The sequence below is a fragment of the Chiroxiphia lanceolata genome, chromosome 17, assembly GCF_009829145.1.
Source record: "Chiroxiphia lanceolata isolate bChiLan1 chromosome 17, bChiLan1.pri, whole genome shotgun sequence".
NCBI classification, from domain to species: domain Eukaryota; kingdom Metazoa; phylum Chordata; class Aves; order Passeriformes; family Pipridae; genus Chiroxiphia; species Chiroxiphia lanceolata.
Genome location: NC_045653.1, coordinates 4749266 through 4772272, shown reverse-complemented (window position 1 = coordinate 4772272; position 23007 = coordinate 4749266). Strand labels below are relative to the sequence as shown.

Genomic DNA, 23007 nt, shown 5'->3' with positions numbered 1-23007 from the left:
CCCCCCGCTCCAGCTGCACCAGCTAATTGCTCCGATTCCCGATGGAATTCCCTTCCCGGGATGTCCCGAGGGGCCGGCGCGGTGCCGCCGGCGGCCGCCAGGGGGCAGCATCGCCCAGCGCACCTGTCGGCAGGTGCGGGGCCGGTCCCGCGGAACCCGCGCGATCCCAGCGGGAAAAACACTGCGAGCGGCGGGATTGGGGATTTCGGCGTGGCCCGGTCTCACAGCAGCTCCACCCATGTACCCCTGCCGGTGACAGGAGATGCTCCCAGGGCCCTTCCCACCAACTCCTGGGCTTAGGGGCTCAAGCTGAGAAACCCCCCAGGGCTGGTGGGTAACTGAAGGGTAACTCAGGCCACTGGGGTCTAGAAGGGTGACAAAAAAGCACGATTTTCACCCAGATTCTCCCAAGAATAAAGCAAGCCCCGAGTGCTTTCATGCCCTGCTCAGACCCACCTGTGCATGTTCCAGCTCTGGGATGAGTAGTGGGGCCCTTTGAACCGGCAGGGAAAGGGCAGCAGGAAAAACTGCTCAGACAACACAGGCTCAGGATTCCAAACACATTTCTTAACTTTTATTCTCCCAGCAGGTAAGCAGTGGTTAAAAAACCTCAGTAGCAAAACCAGATCGAAAGTGAGTCTCACACTTTCAGAAACAAACATGTGCATTTGCATGTCAGATTTGGGTGCTGAACTACAATTCACATCCCCACAGTGGATATGCAAATGACCAAGGAGGAATTTGGCAGTGAGAGCAAACTGCTGCATGTGTCACCATGGCAAATGCGCAACAAACACGTGTGTTCAAGTGTTGGCAATGCTGAGCAAACACTGGGCCGTGGAGAACCAATGCAATGACACCACAGATTCTGAGATGGTGTAGGTAGAAGAGAAAAATCTCCTTAACAAATGGGACAGCACAATGGAAGCTGTTTGGCACTTCCCGGCTGAGGCTGCTTCAGCCACGTGCAATATTAACCTTTCTGTACTGGGATTAGATTTTGTAGACTCTTCTCCCTCATGTACATGCTGCTTTTGCTTCCACAAAAGATTAAAAATTCCACTGGTGAATTCTGGGGTGTTAGGAACACTTCATGAATTAGGAAATATAAAAGCTGCTCTTTTTTAAGATTTGAAGCCAAAGTGCCAGCAAGGAGCAACTGCCAATTACAGAAATCCAACTGCAACTGGCTTTAGCCAAGGAAAAGAAACAACAATTTCAAACACAGTTCTGCACTGTGTCACAGTACCCACACCCCCTCAAACCATGCTATAATCAGCACTGTGGATTAGATCCCTCAGTATAAAAACAAGAAATCCCATAAAATAGAAATCAAGAATTTCTTAAGTGACAAAACTATGTTTTCAGAGGTGCTTCCTTGTATGTGCAACATCTGCTTTTGTCAAGGTATGCATCTTCTCTGGGTTTATAATGTGCAAATCCCATAAATTATAGATTTATTCCAGTCAGATTCCCTTACTAGTGCTGAAACAAATTCACAGTATAAACTGTCAAGACTCTCCATGCTGTGAAGGAACATATATATTTAAAAGGTAAAGTGCAATTTCTTCTGTTTTGCAGAGCCACTCAATGGCTTGGAGTGCAGCGTGTGGTCGCAGCAGGTTTTGGAATGGGAAGAAGCCCTTCCATTAACCAGTGTCATCATTTCATGGCAGATGGTTCAGCTTTTCAACAGGCTGCAGTAAAGTCTGAACGAAGGGTTCTTTGTGTCCGACACGTGTGGGTTTCCCTCCCTGACCAGTAACAGCAGAGCTGTGGTTTTTACCTAAACACGACAGACACAAGACGTGTCTGAAATCTGAAAATTCATCCTTCGCTTTCCAGCTTTTGTGCAGTTGGACTCTGGGCCCTGGACCCTCTCTGCAAGGCTCTGACACACCCTCACCGCACTCCTGCCCCGCTCTGCTGCAGCAGCTCTTGCTCGTCATCCTCTGACCCCGAGGGGCCCTGTCGTACCTCCTCATACCACTTGTTTGTCAGGGTTTTCATCTGGATGCGCCCATCGTGCAAGTCCTGAGGCAAAGGCAAACCAGAGCACTTTGTTATTTGGCTACACCGCCACTTGTGTGTTAGAGCAAAACAGAAAGACTCGTTGGACATATTCCTCAGGAAATAATCTGCTCCTGGTCTCCACACATGCAAAGCCATTCTGCTTCCTACCAGAAAATATTTATCAAGTGCTCAGTCAGTAATTATTGCCACAGATGATAGTTTTGATGAGGGGTATTTTTACCTGTGTTTTTAGACAGTCCTGCTCTTTGTGTTTCAACAATCCTAATGCTGTCTGGAGGACCTGGCTTTGACTCTCCTCCTTGTGTTCCCAGGCACACTGGGAAGCTTGTGGCCTACTGTGTTGATTCACATGCTTATTTTTCCAGCATTTGGTTGCCATCTGGATGGCAGCCTGTGCTTTTGGCTACCAACTACAAATCAGACGCTTACTCTGGTTTCTTGATTCCTCTTTGGTTTTGCAAAAAATGCCTTTAGTTTTTGTGGGAAAGTGCTGAAAGGGTACTTTTGAAAAGCAGGGTACAAAACAAGAGGAAAAATAGTACTTTTGAGAAGGCTAGGAAGATGAAATGTGCACACTTTGTGTAAAATTATCGACTCCACAGCCAAAACACTTAATGTTATGGCAAACTGGAAAATGGGTGAATTATGTGGCTAAGGAGTCTAAGGTTTCTGAGGCACGGGAGTGAAAATGACACAGCATTTACACCTTCAGAGCCACTCAGTGTTAAGTTACACTTTCAGTCAGGTGTCATCTTGCACTTACAGCCTCACAGCTCTGGTATCCCAGTGGAGCAGTCTGAAAAGTGAAGGTTGCAATGCTGGTGCATATTTCCAAGATAGAAACTGCACAGCCCCAGAAGTCACAGGACCATTGACAGTAAGAGGCAGGAACTATGTGTGACAGCACTTTAAAAACTCTGCCTGAGTGGCAGCAGGTTTTTCTAGCAGCAGCAGTACCCAGTAACTGCTGATACCCTTCCTGGTTCTCCACATGATTAAAGGCAAGCTCAACAAATCCATACACTGAGTTTAACTGGGGTAGCCCTGAGATGCTCATTTAATCCAACCTGTGCTTTTACAGTGCAGCTGTTCATTACAGCTGCTCTATCTAAGCATGAGCAATACACAGATGTCTCACTGTCCCTAATGTACAAGCTGTGTGGCTGCGCGACGAGCCCTGCGTGACACTGAGGGAAATAACCAACTCTAGTTTCTTTTCTTCAAGAAAATGAGAATCACTTACTTCTTGTGTGAGTCTTCTGGTGAAGAAAGGATTCAAATACTCAACATCAAGCCGCATAAACCCTTTGAGGTTCTGGCGTTTTATGTACTGGGCTTCATATTCCTCCTCTGTGAGCTCTGATAAATGTTCGGATTCTATGGTGTTTCCCTAGAAAAAACATGAATATTGGAATAACCCGAGGGAAGTGCCAGTCATCCCTCCAGCCTGCTTTAGTCCTTGCCCAGTGCTCTCCCTTCTCACAACCACTTCCCACTCTGGAACAATACAGAAATTATCACCCCAGCCTCCCAGGGCTTAGGGCTGTCTGAGCCTGTTCAGCTGCCGATTCCCAGAGCCCCTTGGCTTCCCTTTCCACACTGAAAGGGAAAAAGGCCTCAAATGTTCCATGTTTTGTATTGTCACTATTGCTGAGAACAGGTTTCCAGTGTGCAGGTTTTCTCTTGTGAGCTGCACAATGATTTTATCCAGCAAGCACCACTGCTGTCATTGTCCCACTGCAAACAAGCCGTGTCAAACACGGCCTGCCCCCGTGCTTTTCCCACGCACATCCCTGCGTGGACAGTGCAAGGTAATTCTGGAGACTGCAAGCAACCTCATGCCACGAGAAAAAACGAGTTCTGAAGATCCTACAGAACAATACTCTGCATATATTGCTCAATGGTTTGGGAAAAAACAGGTAAAAAATGCTCTGGGATACATTATTTTCTCCAATCTTTTGCACAAGACGTTCCAGAAACTGGCTGTTGGTTTTGTCAGTTCTGTTACTTTGCCAGAAATTGCTTTAAAATAAAGTCTAGTCAGAGGGGGGCTGCTGTACCACCTTCTCATGGCCTTTGCTTTGACTTTTTCAGAATAATTTCCATCTGCCTTTCATGATTAACTTGTGTCTCACACTGTACTAACTACTTTCTCGCTGTATATGACTCAATCCTCTATCATCTGCTTTATGCTTTTGCAGGGATTACTTTAATTTGTATGGATCAATTTATAATTGGATTCAGTTAAGAGACTATTTCTCCTCTCTTTGTCCAGACAGTTATTTTGTGTAAACATTAACCAAACTCTGTCTTTGGGATATTTTAAAATTATATTGCTTGGCTTTGTTCTACCACCTTGGCTTTTTCCTTCTACTTTCTTGTAAAAAATTATGTACTAGCCCTGAAAAATTATTAAACTGGGAAGAAAAAACCCAACAAAACCCAGTGATCCTCTCAGTAAAAGAGGAGGAACAAACCATCTTCTCTGTCTTGCTCAGATTAACGTCCTTCTTGTTCCTCTTGCGTGGTTTGGAGTCCTCAATGTCCACGAGCCTGATGAGGGGCATGGTGCCCCCTCCCAGCAGCAGGATGGTGAACAGCACGATGATGATGGTCGTGGTCCCGATGAGCTGCCGCTTCTCTATGGGCTCCAGGCCCAGGTGGAGGCTCAGGGCGTAGGGAATGGCACCACGTAAACCTTATTGGAGAGAGCAGCACATCAGTGGAGAGTGAATCATCAGCAGCACTCGTCCTGAGCACCCTGAGAACTCAACGGGAACTCCCCAGCTTTAAACGGATTTTTACAACCCTAGGGCGTGTGTTTGTCAATCACTTGGTTCCCACCCTATAAGGAGCCTAAGAACTTCAGGCACTGCTGTTCAAACTGTGAAGCTGTTAGGCCTAGAGAGATAAGCAGCCTCTTTGTAGAAAAGCTTTGGTGGGCTCACCACTGCATAGTCCTCCAGCACAAAGTGGAAAGAGGACATTTCTGTCCCATTTGGGTTTGAGAACAGTGCAAATGTTCAGTTGAATTCTTCTCAACTAATGGAAAACCAGTTCCTCTTAGAGTGGCCCAGACAATGAAAAAGATAGAACACTTTTTTCTGGTTCTCTACATTTTGAGCTTTAACTTACCACTAAACCACATGATGAACATCATTTTGGGGGTGATTTTATGATCACGGAAAAAGTTGAGTAGGTAGGAAAGTGGAAAAATATTCACTGCTCTACCAAACAGAACCAGCACCTGAAAAACAGAAATAAAAGCAAAAGACCATCGGATGTGTTACATGCATGAGGCCCCAGCTGCAGCTGCCTTTAAAGGAGAAGGTGAATATACTCTTTTTGCTCACAGGCAGGTGAGCTGCTCAATGAACACAGAGGAACTTCTCAGCATAGGGCATTGTGGAATTTAACTCTTGAAAAATCTTGTCTGCTTAACTGAAACCAACCCAGACCTGTCACTAATGGAGACCAGGCTGCTTTACTTACAATAACTAAATGGAACCCAAGAGGCATTCCAGGGACACTAAGAATTACTTTGAGTAAAAGTTCTCCTCAGTTCAGTCTGCTCAGCTCCTTTAATCATTCCCTTGGCACAGCAGCAAAGAGGAAATAAGATATTTCTATTCTCTCCCCGTGGACCAGTTCCTCAGAGAGAAAGGCCAGAAGCCAAACAAAAAGCACACATGCTGATTTCTCAACACTTTGCTGGGTATGGCTCTAATGCACACCACACACTGAAGTAACATTGTGAGAGGGGAAAAGAGAAAAAAAGGTACTATTGTTTTAATGGCAAACTATTAACACAGTGAAAACATTAACTCAGAAAAAGGCACAGTTTCCTCAATGCATTGCTTTTAAGCTCCACCACAAACAGACCTTGGTAAGGTAAATATCCCAGAATTAGTCAGCAGGATCCTTGAAGGGCTGTGCTGTTTTCCTTTATGAATCACCCCAAAATTACACAATTTGCATTATGCCTGAGGGGGCAATACTACACAGGAGGAAGTGTCACACCTTAGACACATATTAGATAGGGAAGTTGGGTGTAGTCCAGGGAGAACAGTTCCCTGTGCTGATATCCCTATCTGTAAGTTGTAGATAACAATTCTTCCCTTGAATCATGCACTAAAAAGGGCCAGTGTCTGTTGCTGTAAGCAACTGGAAATGGGTTCCCATTTCGTTCATTTGACTCTACTTTTCTTGCTGATATTAAACAATTATAATAGCAACAGATGTGGGGAACCCCCATGTGAAACATAATTCACTGTCACTCCACAAAGCTACAGTGAAATACATATTCGAAGACAAAGAATTAAGAAAGGAGTCCAAGATTGAACACACATTGGAGAAGGTCTGAGTAAGGACTTCCTCTGAAGAACTCAGAGGGAAGAAGTGATGCATGGACTAAATTAGTTTATGTAAACAAACTGCAATGATATATGAGAGAAAACTCAAAAGCTGCAATAGTGGGGAGATGAAAGGAGCAGAATTTGATACTGGTTTGTACTGGAGTTGCTATGAACTGTCTGTCACACAGATCGCTCATGGGAACATAGGTAAAAACTCAGGACTGTTCTGATAAAATGACCAGAATGGTTATGGATACTAATCTTAACATCTTTTGAGATTTAATTTAATAAATCTAATAGTGTCAAAACAAGCAAGGTTCTTTTCCTTGTTTTTACCAATCTTATACAGAAGGGCTTCAAAATAGGAGCTGAAGGGAATTCCTTAAAGACTGAAGTATTGTACACCAAAGTGCTGAGAACAAGAATAATAATTTCATGCTATTAGAGAGAGTAAACTTTGTGCAATATACAAAAATATAGAAGTATTTTTATAAAAACTTATAAATCATAACAATTATCTTAAAATCTTTTAACTGTAATGTCCCTTCCCCAGCAAGAAATACTGCAAAATGCATCTAAAAAGTATGGAAGAAAGTAAATACCTACTATGCACCAGATGACAAAGGACATTTCAAACTTGTGAGGAAAACTAAAAATTGACAGGCCAAGAAATGCAAAAACACACGTTTCTGAAAAAGAGAAATCACACCTTAAATAAACAATTCTAGAAAACCTTTTTTACTCCTATTATAAATTGCTACATACAGTACATAAAATGGTATTTCCTGACTTTTGAATGCAAGAAATAGGCCCAGATGTTGTGATGCAAAAGGCCAGACTCTTACTCTTGCTGGCAGAGGACAGCACTTAGTCCTGTGTGTAGGCTTTTTTCAGCTGTAAATTACCAAGGAGTGAGAACAAAGCCAGCAAAACCTCATTCTAAAGACTGAGGAACTTTTAAACTTGAGCAATATAGGACCTATGTTTTATGTATATATATAAAAATATTTATATAATTTATAAATTAAGCTGCTGACCAGGAGCTACAGAAGTTGCACAGTTATTCATAAATAATTCCTTTACAGTGACTTGACTGAATGCAGGCTTTTTTAGCTTTTGTAATAGATTCAGACCAAACTCTGAAGAGCTGCTGCTGCTCAGGGGAGTGGTTAAGTTCGGTTTGCAGCAAAGCCATTCCCTGACCACACTGAAACTGCATCCTCCAGCAAACAATATGGAATTCATTCATGGCATCCCCCCAAAACACAGGGATATGTTTGTAATACAGAAACATGTCGTTTCTTTAAAGGTTTTGCTTGTAGAAGGAACTGGAAAGGCTCTGGGACTGACCTGCTCGTACCACTACTTCCAAAAACTTCTCCATTTGTGAAGCTATTGGTTTTGCAAGTAGATTTTTATATACAAAACCATTAAAAAAATAGTACTCAACCCCCATCTCCTACAACTAAAAATAGACCAGAGGAGTACAGGAGTCAGAGATCTCTATTGGGTCATCAATCTTGTGGCAAATCTTAGCAGGAGCCTGCAGGATGGGAGAGAGAGATTTACTGCATGTTTTATCCAGTGTGGCAGGAAAGGTGACTTTCGAGTGCCTTCCAGCCTCCACTATCAGGAATTCTTCTCTTGAAGACAAGCTCCATGGACATACAAATGCCTAGAAGCAAATTCACACCTCTGCTGCTCCCAAGAGAATCACCACTTCATGTGAATAAGATTTTACACTATTAATACTAGATATTAATAGTAAGCAGCACCTACCACACATGAAAGCAACAGTTCTCAGTGTCTGCTGCATTAAAATCTGTGTGACTGGGGACAGGTTATGGTGTGTGTAGTGAGACATCACGATGCCAGAGAAGAGGATGGCCATGATACCTGTAGGCAAGAATGTGGCAGTAAACAGAAGAAATCAAAACTAAAATCAAAACCCAAGAGAAAAAAAATCAAACCAAGCAGAATCCCTAGCTATTAGAATTACACTGACTGTGGCATCCCTTCTCCCTTTCCTTCAGGAAACCAGACAGGAAGACCTTAAAACCCCCACTTAAATCAGCAAAGGTCAGAGACATTGGTCATCCAGCTCTTTGTACCTGGGAGAAGTTCACCTCTTCTCCTGGCCTTCAGCAAAACCTCTACCAAGTATTCAGAGACACACACAACACTCTGGTCTCAGCTGATTTCCCCAATGACACTGAGGACAGGCAGAAAACCACCACAGGGCAGCAGTCTGGGCATGATCTAAGTTTGCTGAGGTGGCTGAGATCTGCAGCATGCAGCTGAAACTTTAATTCTGTGTTGGGCAAAGGTAGCTGGGGACAATACCAGTATCTACAGTGGCTAACTAATGCTGATGAAAGCTGCAATTACCTCTTTTATCTTCTGTAATAGGAAGTAGAGAACAGTGTTTCTTTAAAGTAAGTCAAACTTAAAAGAACAAATTAAATGACAAAACACCCAAAAAACCCCCCAAAAAACCCCCCAAAAAAACCAAAAAACCAGGGGCCCTCTGAGACACAAATAATTCCTACTCCCTATCAAAGAAACTTGCATAGACTCATTTTGCCAGTCACCTGAGAGTGAGATCCCTTCTGCAAGTCCATAAGGAAGGTAAGCAAAGATAATCATCATCCCAAACTCCAGGGAGGGTGTCTTCCTTAAATCAATGTGCTTTAGCACGTACACAGGGAAATGTTATGGAAAAATGTAAATTAAAACAAACAAAAAATGAAAGACATATTTTCATCTGTGTCATTCCATCACAAAACAATGATTATGTACTTCTCTACTGAATAGCCAACAAAATTTACACATTGGCCTTCAACTCCAGTATGGAAGGATAAGTAATTCCTTATGAGGAAAGTTTGATATAGAAGCTACTGCTGGTAGAAGTCTGTCAGAATGGACAGAGATAGAGACAAGAAAGATTTGCTACTGATGTGCCTCTACAATACTGATAATAACTGATAAATCAAATATTTTGAGCCACAAATTACAGTAAAAGGGCAAACAAGCTGCTTTCTTGAACATCTGTCTCCCTCTTTTGTGGCGATATATGGAATAATTTAAATAATTTAAGTTTGTTGAATCAGGCTGCTGAACCAAGAGGGAAATTTCTACATTTAATCAAACATTCAGCTCTTGCTGTTTACAAAGTGCTTGCCAGTGTGTCCCAGCTGACATGAACAACTGTTGTACAAGCCCAGATCACCTGCAGTGAAGTCAGTGTTAACACTAAAGCCCTGAGAAGTAACAAAGGTGTCTGGACTACAGCAAACAGCCTTCCTGACCTCAGCAGAGAAGCTTCTGGGTTGTTTAGCAACCAACTCATGGAAGTGGAAGAGGCAAAATATAACCCAGTGTAAATCCAAACAGAACAGTGTCTGCATTCAGCTGCCTGCACATGATCCATAGGGACAAATGAGCTGGGCTGACTCAAAGGCCCTTGGGAAAAGGAGCTTTTTTTTCTTTTTAATTAACTGTTTTATGCATGTAAAAAAAAGAGCCATATGCTTGTAAAAATGGATTGGTATTGAAATGGAATTAATATATTTTGAATTTACAAAACAATTACCATATCTTATAACACTCCAATGCACAAAAGCTATTATGCAGCATTTCAGACCTTAATTATGTTCATAAAAATTTGATGTGACTTTTTAATACACATTCATGCACACTAACATAAAAATAAAATGAGCATGACAAATTCCTCAGCCAACAAAATAATGCCTCATAAGAAATATCCCCTAAGAAATGCTGCAGAAGACGGGAAAGAAAAATACTATTAGAATGTTGAAGTTCACCAATTTATACATATGTATCACCAAATGAAAAAAGGATATTAATGCAGAAATAAGACCAGTAAGTGTGCCAAGTGCTGCAGAGCCAAAGAACATTTTAAGAAAGTATCCCAGTGCCTGTAGGAAGGTTTGCCATCCACTTACATCTGACATATTTTCCCTTGTCAAACCTTCTGCTGTGCTAGATACAATTAAAAGAGAAATAAAAAGAAATGGTTATACATTCCAAGCCTGGATCCAAAAATATCAAACATCTTTTGAGCACAACAACAAAAAAGACTCCCATTTCTTTGTTGCTACCACTCTTAAAAGGCTTTTACTGTGATATATATAACAAGAGGAATGTCAAAAGACGTTAAATCAAGCCTCAGTGTAATCCCCAAAGGGAAACCTAATTCTGCTAAAAATCCAGCAATGCTCCTCTGAAGAATCCCAGAATGGCGTAAATAGGCTATGGTGATGCCCAGTATTTCAAAACAATGTTCCCAGTTTGAAAAGGGAAAGTAATAACACGAAGATTTATCCACCCATTTTTTACTCTTTCAGCCCCAAAGAATTATCGTGGGCAAAAGATAAGGATATCGGATGTCCTTCTTTCCTGTGCCAGCCCCAACATAAATATGAAACCATTGCATGGATGTGGATGTATTCCCCCCAGCTGCAGTGGGACTCTGGGCATAGGTCAGTGACAGAGATGCAGCAGCATATTTGGCAAGGGGAACATTTCTGTGCAAGCCTGAAAGGTGACGTGTTGGTTTGCTGTTGTCAGGAAAGCAGACAGACAGAGAGCTGACAAATGAATGGAATCAGATAGCAATCAACTATCTGGGATCAATGAGATAAGGCACTGAGGCAGTGGTAATAAGGCAGCCATTTACTGTCTTCTGCCTATGCAGTTCATGCTTTTAACAAAGAAGGCCCACACAAAATTCCGTTTCACACCAGAAACACGTGATTTGTTCTAAATGGAGGTGGCAGAATTACTGTATGTTTGAATAACTAATCAACAGAAAACAAAGTGGTTGCTGTTTCCATACACATGTGTAGTTCCAATGCACTCACTTGGTCAGGACAATCGAGACTGCATCATTGAGAATGCTTTCTCCAAAAACCAACATGTTAAGCACAGGATCCACGTTGAGGGCATTGAAAATGGCAATAGTAGCCACAGGGTCAACTGCAGATATTAAAGAGCCGAATGCAAAACTGGGAGAACACAAAACAAAAGAGAAAACTAGATGAAAGAAAAATACATACCTAGTAAGTTGTGTGAACAACACGTAACAAAGACCTTTTGTGTTACAGTTTCTACACAGTGGTAAGTAATGCTCTCTTTCCGTTCCTGAGAACTCGATCCTTTGCCAAGTTCTTGGAAAAAATCTATGTTGATAATGAAAACTCATTCTGTCTTTTAAGAGGAGATTTAGACAAGGAAGTTATGCCCTTATATTTATTAATAATACTAACTAATCAAAGTTTACAAATCTTAACTTTAAAGTTTGGTTAAAATACCCAGTATCTGTCTAGAAAAATCACTGAGCATAGAATAGAATAGAATAGAATAGAACAGAGTACAATACAATTGGGAAATAAGGGTGTAATAAATAGGGTACAAAAGTCTTTGATCTATTTATTGGTTTCATATACAATGTTGAACCTCAGCAATTTAAGCACCAATCAGAAGCTGGCCAACTGCAGTGCAGTTCCCGTTTATAGTTATCTGGAAGAAAGCTTAATTTCATATACTACACCATTTCCCCAAGAGCTTACCTGTCTGTCATGTTGAGTTTATAAATTACATCAGCCTGAAAGAATAGGTAAAACATAAAAATCACAATCAACTGTGGTTTTCTGCTGTTTTTAAAAATGAAACTATTCATCAAATCCCAAGTTCATTATCAAGAAAAAAAAAAAATCACAGTAGTGATGTTAACTCAGTTTAACATTGCCCTCCAACAGTGATTTACTGCTGCAATTCTGGTCAACCAAGATCAGGGAAGACCAGATGGAAGTGGACCAGATTCAGGTGAGTAGAGTAACTAAGGCCTTCAAAGTAATAGAAATCTGAGGGGCAAAGAGGAAAGTATGGAATGCTTTGCCTACCAGAATGAAGTTTGAGAGAAAAGATAAATATCTGTGTCTATATGTAATCAGTGGGAAACACCAAACCACAGAATCAAAAAAAAAATATAGAGAAGAACAAGTAAGTTTAATATTGGAAAGCAGAAGATGGCTCTAGAAAATACAGATTTTGGAACAGCCTTGTGATAGGAAGGCTGTGTAAGTTAAAAAAAGTAATTGCTTTCCACATGGAGCATGCTGTGCCACAGAATCACAGAGAGGTTCAGGTTGGAAGGGACCACTGGAGGTCACCTGGCCCACCCTTCTTGCTCTACAGGGTCCCCTGGAGCACATTACTCAGCATTGTGCCCAGACAGCTTTTGAGTATTTCCAGGGAAAAAGACTCCACAGCCTCCCCAGCAATATCCATGGACAGGGTTGTAAAACATTCCCTTCGTGAGAGCAGAGAATTGGACTTTGTGACTCAGGAATTCACTTCCACTATGTTTGTCTGCTCTTGAAAAATGGACTTTCAAATAACAAGCCAGATATACTGAAGTGCTTCAAAGCAGTAAGTCTTACCCGGCCCAGGAAATAGATTCCTCCACCTACAATGAAAGCTGATATTGCAGTGCCAAATACAGAGAACAGAATGATGGAACCAATGTTCTGAAAAAAATTACCCTGGAACATAATAACAAGTAAATTAGTGAAAATTGCCGGAGGGAAATCTCATGTTTGGGTTTGCATCTAAATTAGATTCTGATTCACAACTGGGTTTCCAATAATAGCCCCCTTGGCCAGGACTAGTGTTGTGAGACATGTCCATGGAAACACAGGTTCCCAGGCAAGGGGTGAGAACCCTTGGAAACCTTTTCCTCTCCTTTATCTGTGGAATGACGTCACCTTCCCCACTTCTGATCCTACTCCTTCCCAGTCTGGCTCCTTCACAGCAGCCCTTGTACAGCTCTGATGAGGTAAGAAACCTCTCCAGCCAAGGAAAAGCACAAACCCAACACCTTGCCAGCAGTCAGTTATCAGTAACAACCAATGTTCTCTGCACTCGGGGTTGAAGAGGCTTAAATTTTGCACTCTCAATTCCCTAATGGTTAATATAATGGAATTGAATGCAATTATCCTAAACTTCATGAAGATAACTAAAAGCAGAATGCGTTCTAAACAAAACCTCAGCATGCAAAATGAGTTTCTGGCAGGGGCTGACCTTGTGCAGTGAATATCCAGATTCAAATATAATAGGTGGAAGCAAAAGCAGAAAAAACATATTTGGACGAAACATTTCTTCTTCCTGAAAAACAAAAGTGAATCATAATTTCAATGATATCATCATCATTATTGAAATAACACCAAATCTTCCAAAAGGTAAATTATTAAAAAATACGTTGGAAAATGCAAATGGCATTAATCTTTCTCCCTTCCTATCACAAAGTAAAAGACTGAAGAACAGTAAGCTATTCCAGGGCTGCCACTTCTATTGTTGTTCTTTTTCAACCCAGTGACAGAAATCTAGGAGTTACTTATTTTAAATTACTGCCTCCAAATAAGCCTCAGAGAAAACAGGTTATTTATGGCAAAGTCTTTTTGTTTCCACAAAAAGTATTCCCATTTTATCTCACAGTCTTGAAATCTGTACAGACTGCCAAGGAACAGTGACTTCTTGGACACTGTTTGAACAGAACAGGTTAACTGGGACCAAGGGAAGCTCATCACACCATCACCTCAGGGCACCTGCAGGAGACCAGGCTCACACCACTGGGAGGAGTCTGAGGCTGGACTCTTCTCAGAAAACACAATTTCTGTCTGAAATTCAGTGGTGCTATTCTTGATGGTTCCTTTTTGCCATCACAGTGATATAAATGGCATCCAGGATGAGGCAAGATGCTATTTTTTGGTGCCCTCACTCTTTGTCACCTATTTCATTCCTTGGCTAATGCTGCTCATGGAGCTGTACCCCCAGCCTGGCACACTGGTTTTTCTGCAGGCAGACTAAGCAAAGAAGGCAAATTGTTCCCAGCTGAGTGGGCCTCTCTCTTTACCCACCTCTTGTCTCCCTCCTGGCCTCCCAGCAGAGCTTGTCACCTTTGCAAGCACCGATTAACTTGTTTAAATCCAGGTTAAACAGCTGATGGACTGTTCTGTTCAAACCCCAGCTTTCAAAACAGAGTTCCTCATCTCTTTAAAGTCTCGCTCCTGCCTGTACCACAGATAATCATCTTAAAGGATTTGGGGGGCTTAGAAAACAAAACTCATCCTTTAGACTGAGATGCTCTAGTCCCGGATTCTGCACGCACAGCTCCGTGCATGGATGGCTGACACTGCCTGGTTCTGTCAGCTCAGGAACTGCACTGGAACAAACTCTCACCCATCTGAGCAACTACACCTGAAACCAGAGCTGGACGAGGAGGCAAGAGCAATGGAAAGGAAGGACTGCATTTGTGGTGCATGGAAGCAGAGACCAGGAAAGTACAACACGAGGACTGTGATTATCAGCCGTGGTAGCCAAGAACCACCAGCAAACACAAGGTCTTAGTGATGAGGGAACACTGAGTAAGGCATGATCATCAGAAATTACACTACAAAGTTCCTAGGGCAGGGATATGATCCAAGTTTTGCCTTGTACAAGGACATAGCCAGCAGTTAAATATTCTATTTTTAACCATGTCCGATAAACAGAAAGTATCTAGTAAATTTACAACCATTTAATAAAGTTCATAATTATTATTGATTAGAACATTTCACATCTGAAATTATGGCAGCCTCTGTTAAAACCTAAACTTGATTACAGTGAAAGCAACTTAAATAAGCAAATAATAATGTGATATCTGTGACCTTTTACCTTGGCTGATAATGTGAGCAAACCAGACACAGCTCCCCAGTGCTTCCCAAAATGTGACCAACACTTCCCAGATAATCACCATGTAATTCATCAGCTGGGATCAGTATTTACCATGTTAACAGAATGAGTGCTCAAATCAGAGCCACATTTCGAGCTTTCTTCTTTTTTCCTACATACATGATCTCAGTCAGATTATTTTATTTAACAAATAAGAAAGTATTTTAAAATGCTGATTTTGTGGCTGTTTAACTGACAGTTCATTGCTTTGACAGTATGGATAAAATGTAGGAGGCAAAATCCTTGTTTCACTGTAGACTTCACCTCTTGGAGACATTTCTGCCAAGACTCTCTCTCTAAAAAATCCTACTATTACAAGTAGTCTTTTTAAAACGTTTAGGGACTGTTCTACAATTAAAAATTAATTGTTTCAATTATACCTTCCAGTTGGCCAGCTTTTGAGCCTCTATGATTTTTATAAAAGCTCCCATAAGGATACCTAGGAGAGAATGAGAAAACATTCTGAAATAGCCACAAAACACATCACTGTTTATCAGCTCTCTAAGTTTTAAAACTGCAAACAAGGCAAAACATAAAGCAGCAAGTCTTTAACTCCTAAATCACAAAACCACAAGGTTGTTTTGGTTTCCATATCCAAATACCCAGTTTTCAATACATTACATAATTCCAGATTTTTCCTGACACAACAGATAGTCTCTTGGGATATCCCAACCCAAACACTCATACTGAGAGTGTGATGCTTAGTGATGCAGAAAGACAACAGGCTTAACTATTCAAAACCACTTCTCATCTAAGCTGCATTCAAATAAAATTCCACCCTTCTTGCTGAAGAATCAGGAAGTTATGAGTTAGACATCTGTGCTTCATGTCACTTCAATGCTATTTGCAGTGTTAAAGTAGCTTAAATGACATCAGTCCTCTCCAAAGAAGTGAATTTTGCTTGAATGAAATCACAGCACTTTCTGGCAACAAATTCCAATCAGGGTGGAGACACTGTCAGAACTATTTCCCAAATGAATTACACATCTTTTAAGTCATGCAGAAACACTAATTTGAGTATAAAAGAATTTTATCAAGGCTGCTGCAAACTCAATGGTTAAAGGTTATCGTGCTCTTTCCTCCTATAAATCTTCAAACATGTAAGATGTAAGACAAAAGTCTCTTCTGGAAGTCAGGAAAATAACTCACAAACTGTTGTTAAAATGTTTTCAAGTAGTTACGAGGAATTTGTCTTTAGTCAGATTCCAGATCTGTGTTTCTGCATAGCTGTGTTTTATTATTTACAGAACGGAGACTTCACAGTCAAACACTGTGATGTAGAAGAGAAATACACAAAATGAAAGGTAAAAAGTGGCTGAGAAGCTCTAAGTACACTTTCCTGTACCTCAGGAGCCTTTATTCTCTCTATGCTGCAGCTAACAAAGGAGTCTTACAAATAGAATCACATGGATTACTCCTGATGGATGTGTCACACACACAAAGCCGTGAGGCCTAAGCCTTCTTTCATACAAACATCTGTGAAGGCATCAGTCCCTGAGGACAGAAATAATTGTTCCATGAAATTGTTTATATGGAAAGGAAGCGCAAAACATTAATGAAGGAACATCAGAGGTCTGCTGTTCCTTGAAGGACAGAACGCAGATACAGCCACTCACATGCCACACAAACACGGGTCTCAGCAATAAGTTAGGCCTCCCACCCTGGGATGGCAGCTGGGCCAGAAGCCAAGGCCTAGAACACTGCTCATTTTTGCAGAGCAACAACACCATCTTCAGCTGGTACAGTCAGTACTTGTATCACTTAACAAAAAGTCTGTGTGGGGAAAACCCAAATGACAAGACCCAGAGCCCACACACCTGAAGGCACGGATGTCAGGAAGCCTGTTACTTCCTGAACTGATGCTCACAGTGGTGGGATTCAGGATTGAGAGCCCTCACACAGAACTAGGTTTAGACAGGATTTAAAAGAGAATCCCTTAACTCACTTCTTCTGAAGTGGAAGGGCTCCAGCATGACTTTGGGTAACTGGAGCCCTGAGTAGGCCACCCATGGCCTGTGGGCTACAGGTTGAACATCCCTATCCTGAGCCTGAGGCTTCAGTTAAAGGTTGGCTTAGTCTCTTTTTTTTTCAAGGAAGAGTTAATCACAAGATGACTCTAACAGCATCACAGACAAAAAAGGTCCTTGCATGATATCAAAAATGAAATAACAACAATATCAAAGGAGGGCAATAGCAGAGTTAAGGGGACAGGACGGGCCTGAATTCAACTTACACCTTTACATAGCAGAAGTGACCTCTACCTGTGTATTACACACAGCACTACTAAGATTATGCCAAGCAAAGTCATGAGAGACCTGCACAAAATAATGCATCAACAAGAGGGTTTAACAGCAGCAGAATCAAAGTTTGATGCTGATTTTTAAAACCTGTCCCATACATCTTTACTATTCCTTTATTACTAGACGAATGAACACAGTTTTTGATCAGCTGGTTCTATTAAATCAGGCAGATCAGTTTTGTCAAGGAGCTAACTGGAAAGTTAAGTCTGTAAGAGTTAATCTAAGCCCCATTCTTTTAAAAATTTTACAGGAATTTTCTTATTACAACCAACCTTTATTTTTCCTGAGAACACGCTAAAACTCAGTAACAAATCAAAGAGAAAAAACTTTTCTGGCAACTACTTTTACCAATGAGATTCCATCAGCTTTTAAGGATGAAGATCAAAATCCAGCCTCAGAAAATGTGTTCCTGCCCTTTCCACCAGGAGAATCACACGCCCTAGAAACCAGAAACCAGAAACTTCCGAGCAGCTTAGACAATGGGAGGAAAAGCATTTGTGAAAATCATACCTATCTTCTCTGCTGTCACTTTTATTAGCCTTTAATAACTTCCTGAGAACATTTGCATAATTTACAAGCCAAAGCAGGACACACCTCACTTCTGGCACTGCTCACAAAACTGGATACTTGAAACTCAAGCTGTTTTCTTGCAGCTGTGCAGAGCATTCCCAGTCCCAGGGGGACACCGAGCAGCAATGAGCTGCAAATTCCAGTGATTATCCCGATGCCGTGTCCTGTCACCAGCACCGACAGTAGTTCAAGTGTGACTGAGTCTATAAACTAAATAAGGCTGAAATGACACAGGACATCTGGGCTGCTACTGGGTATAACACCCTGCTGACTTCCAGGAACTGCATGTGCTGGTGTCATCTCACCTGGCTGGGGGGACAGACTGCAGCTCTGCTGTGGTTCACCCCAAAACCCACACGGGCAAGTTCCTGCACGGCCTCTAGGTGAGAACGCAGCAGGTGCAGCTGCTGACTCAGCCTGAGCAGCAGCAACAACCCCGGCAAGAAACCTCCCTGTTTCATAAACAAGCTTTTGTTGGGACTGACAGGAGCACAGGACACACCAACACTTAAATCCAACAGCTAAAATCCTTCTCCTGCTTCTGAGGTGCCAAGAAGAAGAAAGAGGAGAACGTCTGTGCCTCTGCTGCTCTGCACAGCTCAGCAGGAGCAGGGACACAGGCTGGCCCAGCACCTCCACTCTGCACTGCCCAGGACGTGGCTTGTGGCAGGATATACAGAATGATAGCCAAGAAAATCCAAAACTATGCCAGCAAGAGCAATCAATACACTGCTGAATTTTATATTGGGGATTATGCTTAAATTTAGAATAGCTATTTAATAGCTGTGGTAACCAACCTGATTTGAAGCCAAATCGACACCTTTCACCTGGGTTTTTGGATACAAAGAGGAAGGATACTGAAGGGATAGCAGTGTCCTTTTGGAGCCTTTTAGGACACTGGGAGATACACTCACCAGATACCTCACCTGTCCATGGCAATAAAATAAGGAGGGAGGGAGAGAGAAGTGTGTCAATAGTGAATCAGGTGCTGGGCGGTTTCTGTGGGGATGACAACGTGAATCAGGGTGAGCTGCAGCAGCTCTGATCCATGTCATGGACAGAAGCATAAAAGCACAAAAGTCTGAGGGATGCTGCTGCTATAAAAACACCCAGGAAATCCACACCAGCATGAGGACAGGTTTCTTATAGGTCTGTTTGTTTTTCAGCTGCACAGAAACACTGGAACTCATATAGGGCCTTTCAAGTGAATGTCACTTGAATCTTCAAAACCTTCTACTATGTGAGTAACATGATGTGTTCTGCACCACACACAGTCATCTACAAATGCAGGGAGTTATGCTGCCAGAAAATATGCTTCTCTTTCTGCTGAGTAACACCTCCAAGATTTTCTCAATCTAGCACGCAAGATGCAAGAAGATCCCTTTTTCCCAGAAAGCATAAGTTACTGACAAGCACCAGAAAGCTCATTTCCTTCCACTGAGAACTTGTGTAAAAACACACTTAGGAAAATATGAGAGAAGACACCAGCCAAGCCCAGGAGAAAGTCAAAAATCTACCTGCTCAACTGGTTCTGTGCTCCTCTGAGCTACACTGGGATTATAACTAAGCATCTTTGTCTTCTTGTGGTATTTTTAGAACAGCTGTCAGTGAAAGTGTCACTAGCAATAGAAGCAAAAATATCACAGAATCTTGCAGACAAGTCAGAGACAGCTGAAAAACTGCTGCTGGGAATACTTAGAACAGGCTCTTCAAACATTAGACAGCACGTAGAGAAAATGGTAAATGTATATGGCCTGATTTGCTCCTCATTCACAAAACCAGGAGCATAGCATACAAATACATGAAATTACCCTAACATACAACTACAGGCTTAGGAATACTCCAAATTTAATCCAAACTAAATTAGCACCTAATCTCCATGAAAGGTGCCATTGTTATAGCTCAAGTCATAGGAAGAGCTCTTGCCATGGTACTGCTGGGATAGGTAAGGATCTGGCAGTTCAGGCAAGTTTTCAGGATAGTTGCAGTCCCCAGCTACATTAAAATCACACACAGAAACATAATTCTAACAACACTAACACAAACACACGTACCACTTCAAAGGGAAGGCTGAAGTCTCGTGGCCAGAGAGTGCTGCACATCTCCTACAGTAAGGATGCAAAATCAGAGGAAGATGCCAGGTAGTGACATCCCTGTGGGTGTCATTTTCCTGGGCCAGTCTCTGCCTGTATGCTCATTTATTTCTTCAGTGAATTCAACTCTATGAATTCATTGTTTTCTTCACTGCATGCAGTTTGCTGCATCTTTCTAGTGATGGTTAATACACAACAGAGCATTATCTCCACTACAGGCTACTGACAGTCCCAACACAAGTCCAGTATAAAAATGTCATGGTTACTCACCTAAAGACACAACAGCCACGCTCTCTGGTAAAAAATGAAGCCGGTATTCTATCAGTAAATGCACCAATATGATGCAAATAGCTATGAAGGGGGGGAAAAAAAAGTAGATTTAGATGTGTTAGAGGAGAATAAAATATACTTTTAAGTAGTATTTCCAAAATACACACAGCAAAACTTCTCCCAATGATTTAGTAGACTTTGCTTTGGCAGTAAACCAAAAAGCACCACAGTCTCAGCAGTAGCTCCCACCACCATAAATATTAAGGCAGCCTGGGATGTTCCTGAGCTGTTGGTCTCCATTCCTTGTGTTTGACTGCTCTGCTTGTGTCTGGCAGCACATCATCTGCTCCAGGCACCTGTCAGGGCTACAGTGACAGGCACAAGTGCTGTGCCAGGCTAAGGGACACCTGAGTGTCCCTCAAGGGAAAGTAAAAGCACCACAGCAGCAGGGAAGCCATGGATCACAGGAATGTGGCACAGCAGGGATGTGACACAAACAAGCCATAGAAACATGTGGTTGGAGATCAACTCAGGAACTTCAGGCACTTTTTACATCTGGGGCTTGGCTTTGACACAACACAGAACCAACCTGCTTCTGGGGCTGTCCCACTTCAGAACATTCCTAAAGGCCACTTTCCAGAGTGGGGCCCACACATTCATGTTCACCTTCCAACCCTCTTAAATGAGACATTATGAATGGGAATAATGATGAACAATAAGCTTTCATACTGGCTTTACTTTGTTCAGGGAGCCCCCAGTCCCCAGGGTGATGCTTTTAAGATCCATTACGTTATCAGACTGGCATACAGACTGGAACATTGCCAAAAAAAATCACAGCTTGTTTGGTAATTCCCAGGAATGCAATTTTACCATGAATGGTCCTTTTAAAATCCATGAGACACACATACTCAGAAATAGTGCATTTTGCTTTGGTCTTTCTTTTGTTCACATCCAGTATGTCAGTGAGCTCTGAGAACAGAGGAACCCTCTCTGAAGACAAACAGGTACCTCAGAAGTAAGCAGAAGCCTTAAATGACCTGCAGAAGTTGGCACACTGCTGCCAACTCTATACCTTTTATTTCCTATATTTGCTACTGGAAAAATCACCAGTCAGAAGATGGGGTGACCTGTCTGCCCCAGCAAAGTCTCTCAGTGCTTTGGAGGAACCAAGCACAAGCACAGAAAGGAAAACAGACAAACCTTTCACCCTCCTGAGAGTTCTGTTATTGGTACAGTTCTGGTTCCAGCAGAAGGTGAGACAATTATATTCTCTTGAAGAAAGACAACAGCCCAGACTTACAGAGAAGTCTGGTGAGCACATGCCACCCAAAATGCCTCTATCTGCACAAGTGTCAGTGATGACACTCTGCACATTGTCATCACATCCCTGCACAAGTGTGAGAAATTGAGGAGAGCCACAAAAACAGATATTGAAAGATATGGAGTACTTGTGCTTGTAAATCTGAGTGTCATCCACTGGCTCTGGGGGCTTCAGGAGGGTAGGAGTTGTTACATTGACACCTACCAGTGCACTGTTCTCAAACTCTGCCCAACACCATGGGCCATCCTGACAATGTCTGTTCCACACAGGAACAGTGCCAGGTGCTTGGTAAAGAAAGTAAAGACAATTAAAACATGTTTGCACTTTGAGACCATGGTGAGAATATTTGCACTGGTCCCCAGCCTTCCACAGGGTTGGGAAGGCCAGGCAGTTACACACCAAACTTCCCAAATCCCTGTGCAGTATCCCACAGCACAGAGAGAACCAAACTACTATGCCTGTGAGTTGGCCTCTGTCCTCAGGCACAGAACACATTAAGAGAGATTAACAGACTTTCAGTTCATCATTCACCTATAACAAGAAGACTAAAAAAAATTGTCATGCCACTAGACTGCTCCTCTTGCTGTGCTTGGACTCCAGTCTGGACTGGCAGGATGGGCTTGGGAGGTGTGGGTGCCACCAGCTTGGTCGTAGCAGCCAGCAGAGTGTGGAGGGTGGCGTTGATGACCTCATGGGTGACATTTGCAGACCTGTCAGGATAATACAAGACGGGATCATACTGGATGGGAGCAGCACGACAGAGACTCAGCCTACTGAGGACATGCACAGACCAACCAGCCACCAGATCACACCGAATCTGTGCTGCTGACCAATTCGCTGAAAGTTATTAAAATCAGTCTACGACCACAAATACTGCAAGGTCAGGTTAACGGAGCTGACTACTGCTGGGTTGCCTCGCGCACTGCAGACACCAAACCCTCGGCACCGCACCCGGGAGCGATGAAAGCTGACACAGGGCACGAACAGCCCGCCGTCAGACCGATCCCACCGCGGGGCCCGCGGGCCCGCACCCGCCAGCTCCTCCCGCCGCCCTGGAGCTCTCGGCGCCGCGCGGGGCCGCTCCGAGCCGCTCACTGCACCCCCGGAAGCTGCTGCTGAAGGAAAGGTCCCCCCGGCCGGCACGGCCCGGCCGTGCCTCGCAGCCCCGCGCTCGCTCAGTCCCGCACTCACTCCGCCATCTTGCCGGCCTCAACCTCCCGCCGCACCCCGCGCGCCGCCACTTCCGGCGCGCCCGCAGCCGCCGCTCTGGC

The 23007-nt window shown here is 42.8% G+C and overlaps 1 protein-coding gene across 2 annotated transcripts; it reads right to left on the bottom strand.

The window, feature by feature from the left end:
* Nucleotides 1-546: 546 nt before the first annotated feature.
* Nucleotides 547-23007, bottom strand: SLC9A8 (solute carrier family 9 member A8). Of its 2 annotated transcripts, XM_032705064.1 has the most exons (16): nt 22928-23007; nt 22268-22446; nt 20416-20496; nt 15563-15621; nt 13494-13577; nt 12854-12955; nt 11981-12015; nt 11273-11416; nt 10253-10391; nt 8981-9086; nt 8169-8285; nt 6996-7078; nt 5170-5281; nt 4512-4732; nt 3278-3424; nt 557-2034 (listed from the first exon to the last, which is right to left on the bottom strand). In XM_032705064.1, exons 1-16 carry the CDS (start codon nt 22933-22935, stop codon nt 1903-1905), a joined length of 1749 nt encoding a protein of 582 aa, XP_032560955.1. In that variant the 5' UTR covers nt 22936-23007; the 3' UTR covers nt 557-1902. The 2 variants fall into 2 exon arrangements, with proteins under 2 accessions (XP_032560953.1, XP_032560955.1); XM_032705062.1 differs by lacking the exons at nt 22268-22446; nt 22928-23007 and adding an exon at nt 21616-22218 and having other exon boundaries at nt 547-2034.

What these genes read in the sequence shown, in the direction of transcription:
- SLC9A8 (XM_032705064.1), bottom strand. An exon ending in AAACTCAACATGACAGACAG is followed by an intron (nt 11,417 to 11,980) that starts GTAAGCTCTTGG and finishes GTGTTCTCCCAG; the next exon opens with TTTTGCATTCGGCTCTTTAA. An exon ending in CCTTTGTCATCTGGTGCATA is followed by an intron (nt 5,282 to 6,995) that starts GTAGGTATTTAC and finishes TCTGTTTTTCAG; the next exon opens with GTGCTGGTTCTGTTTGGTAG.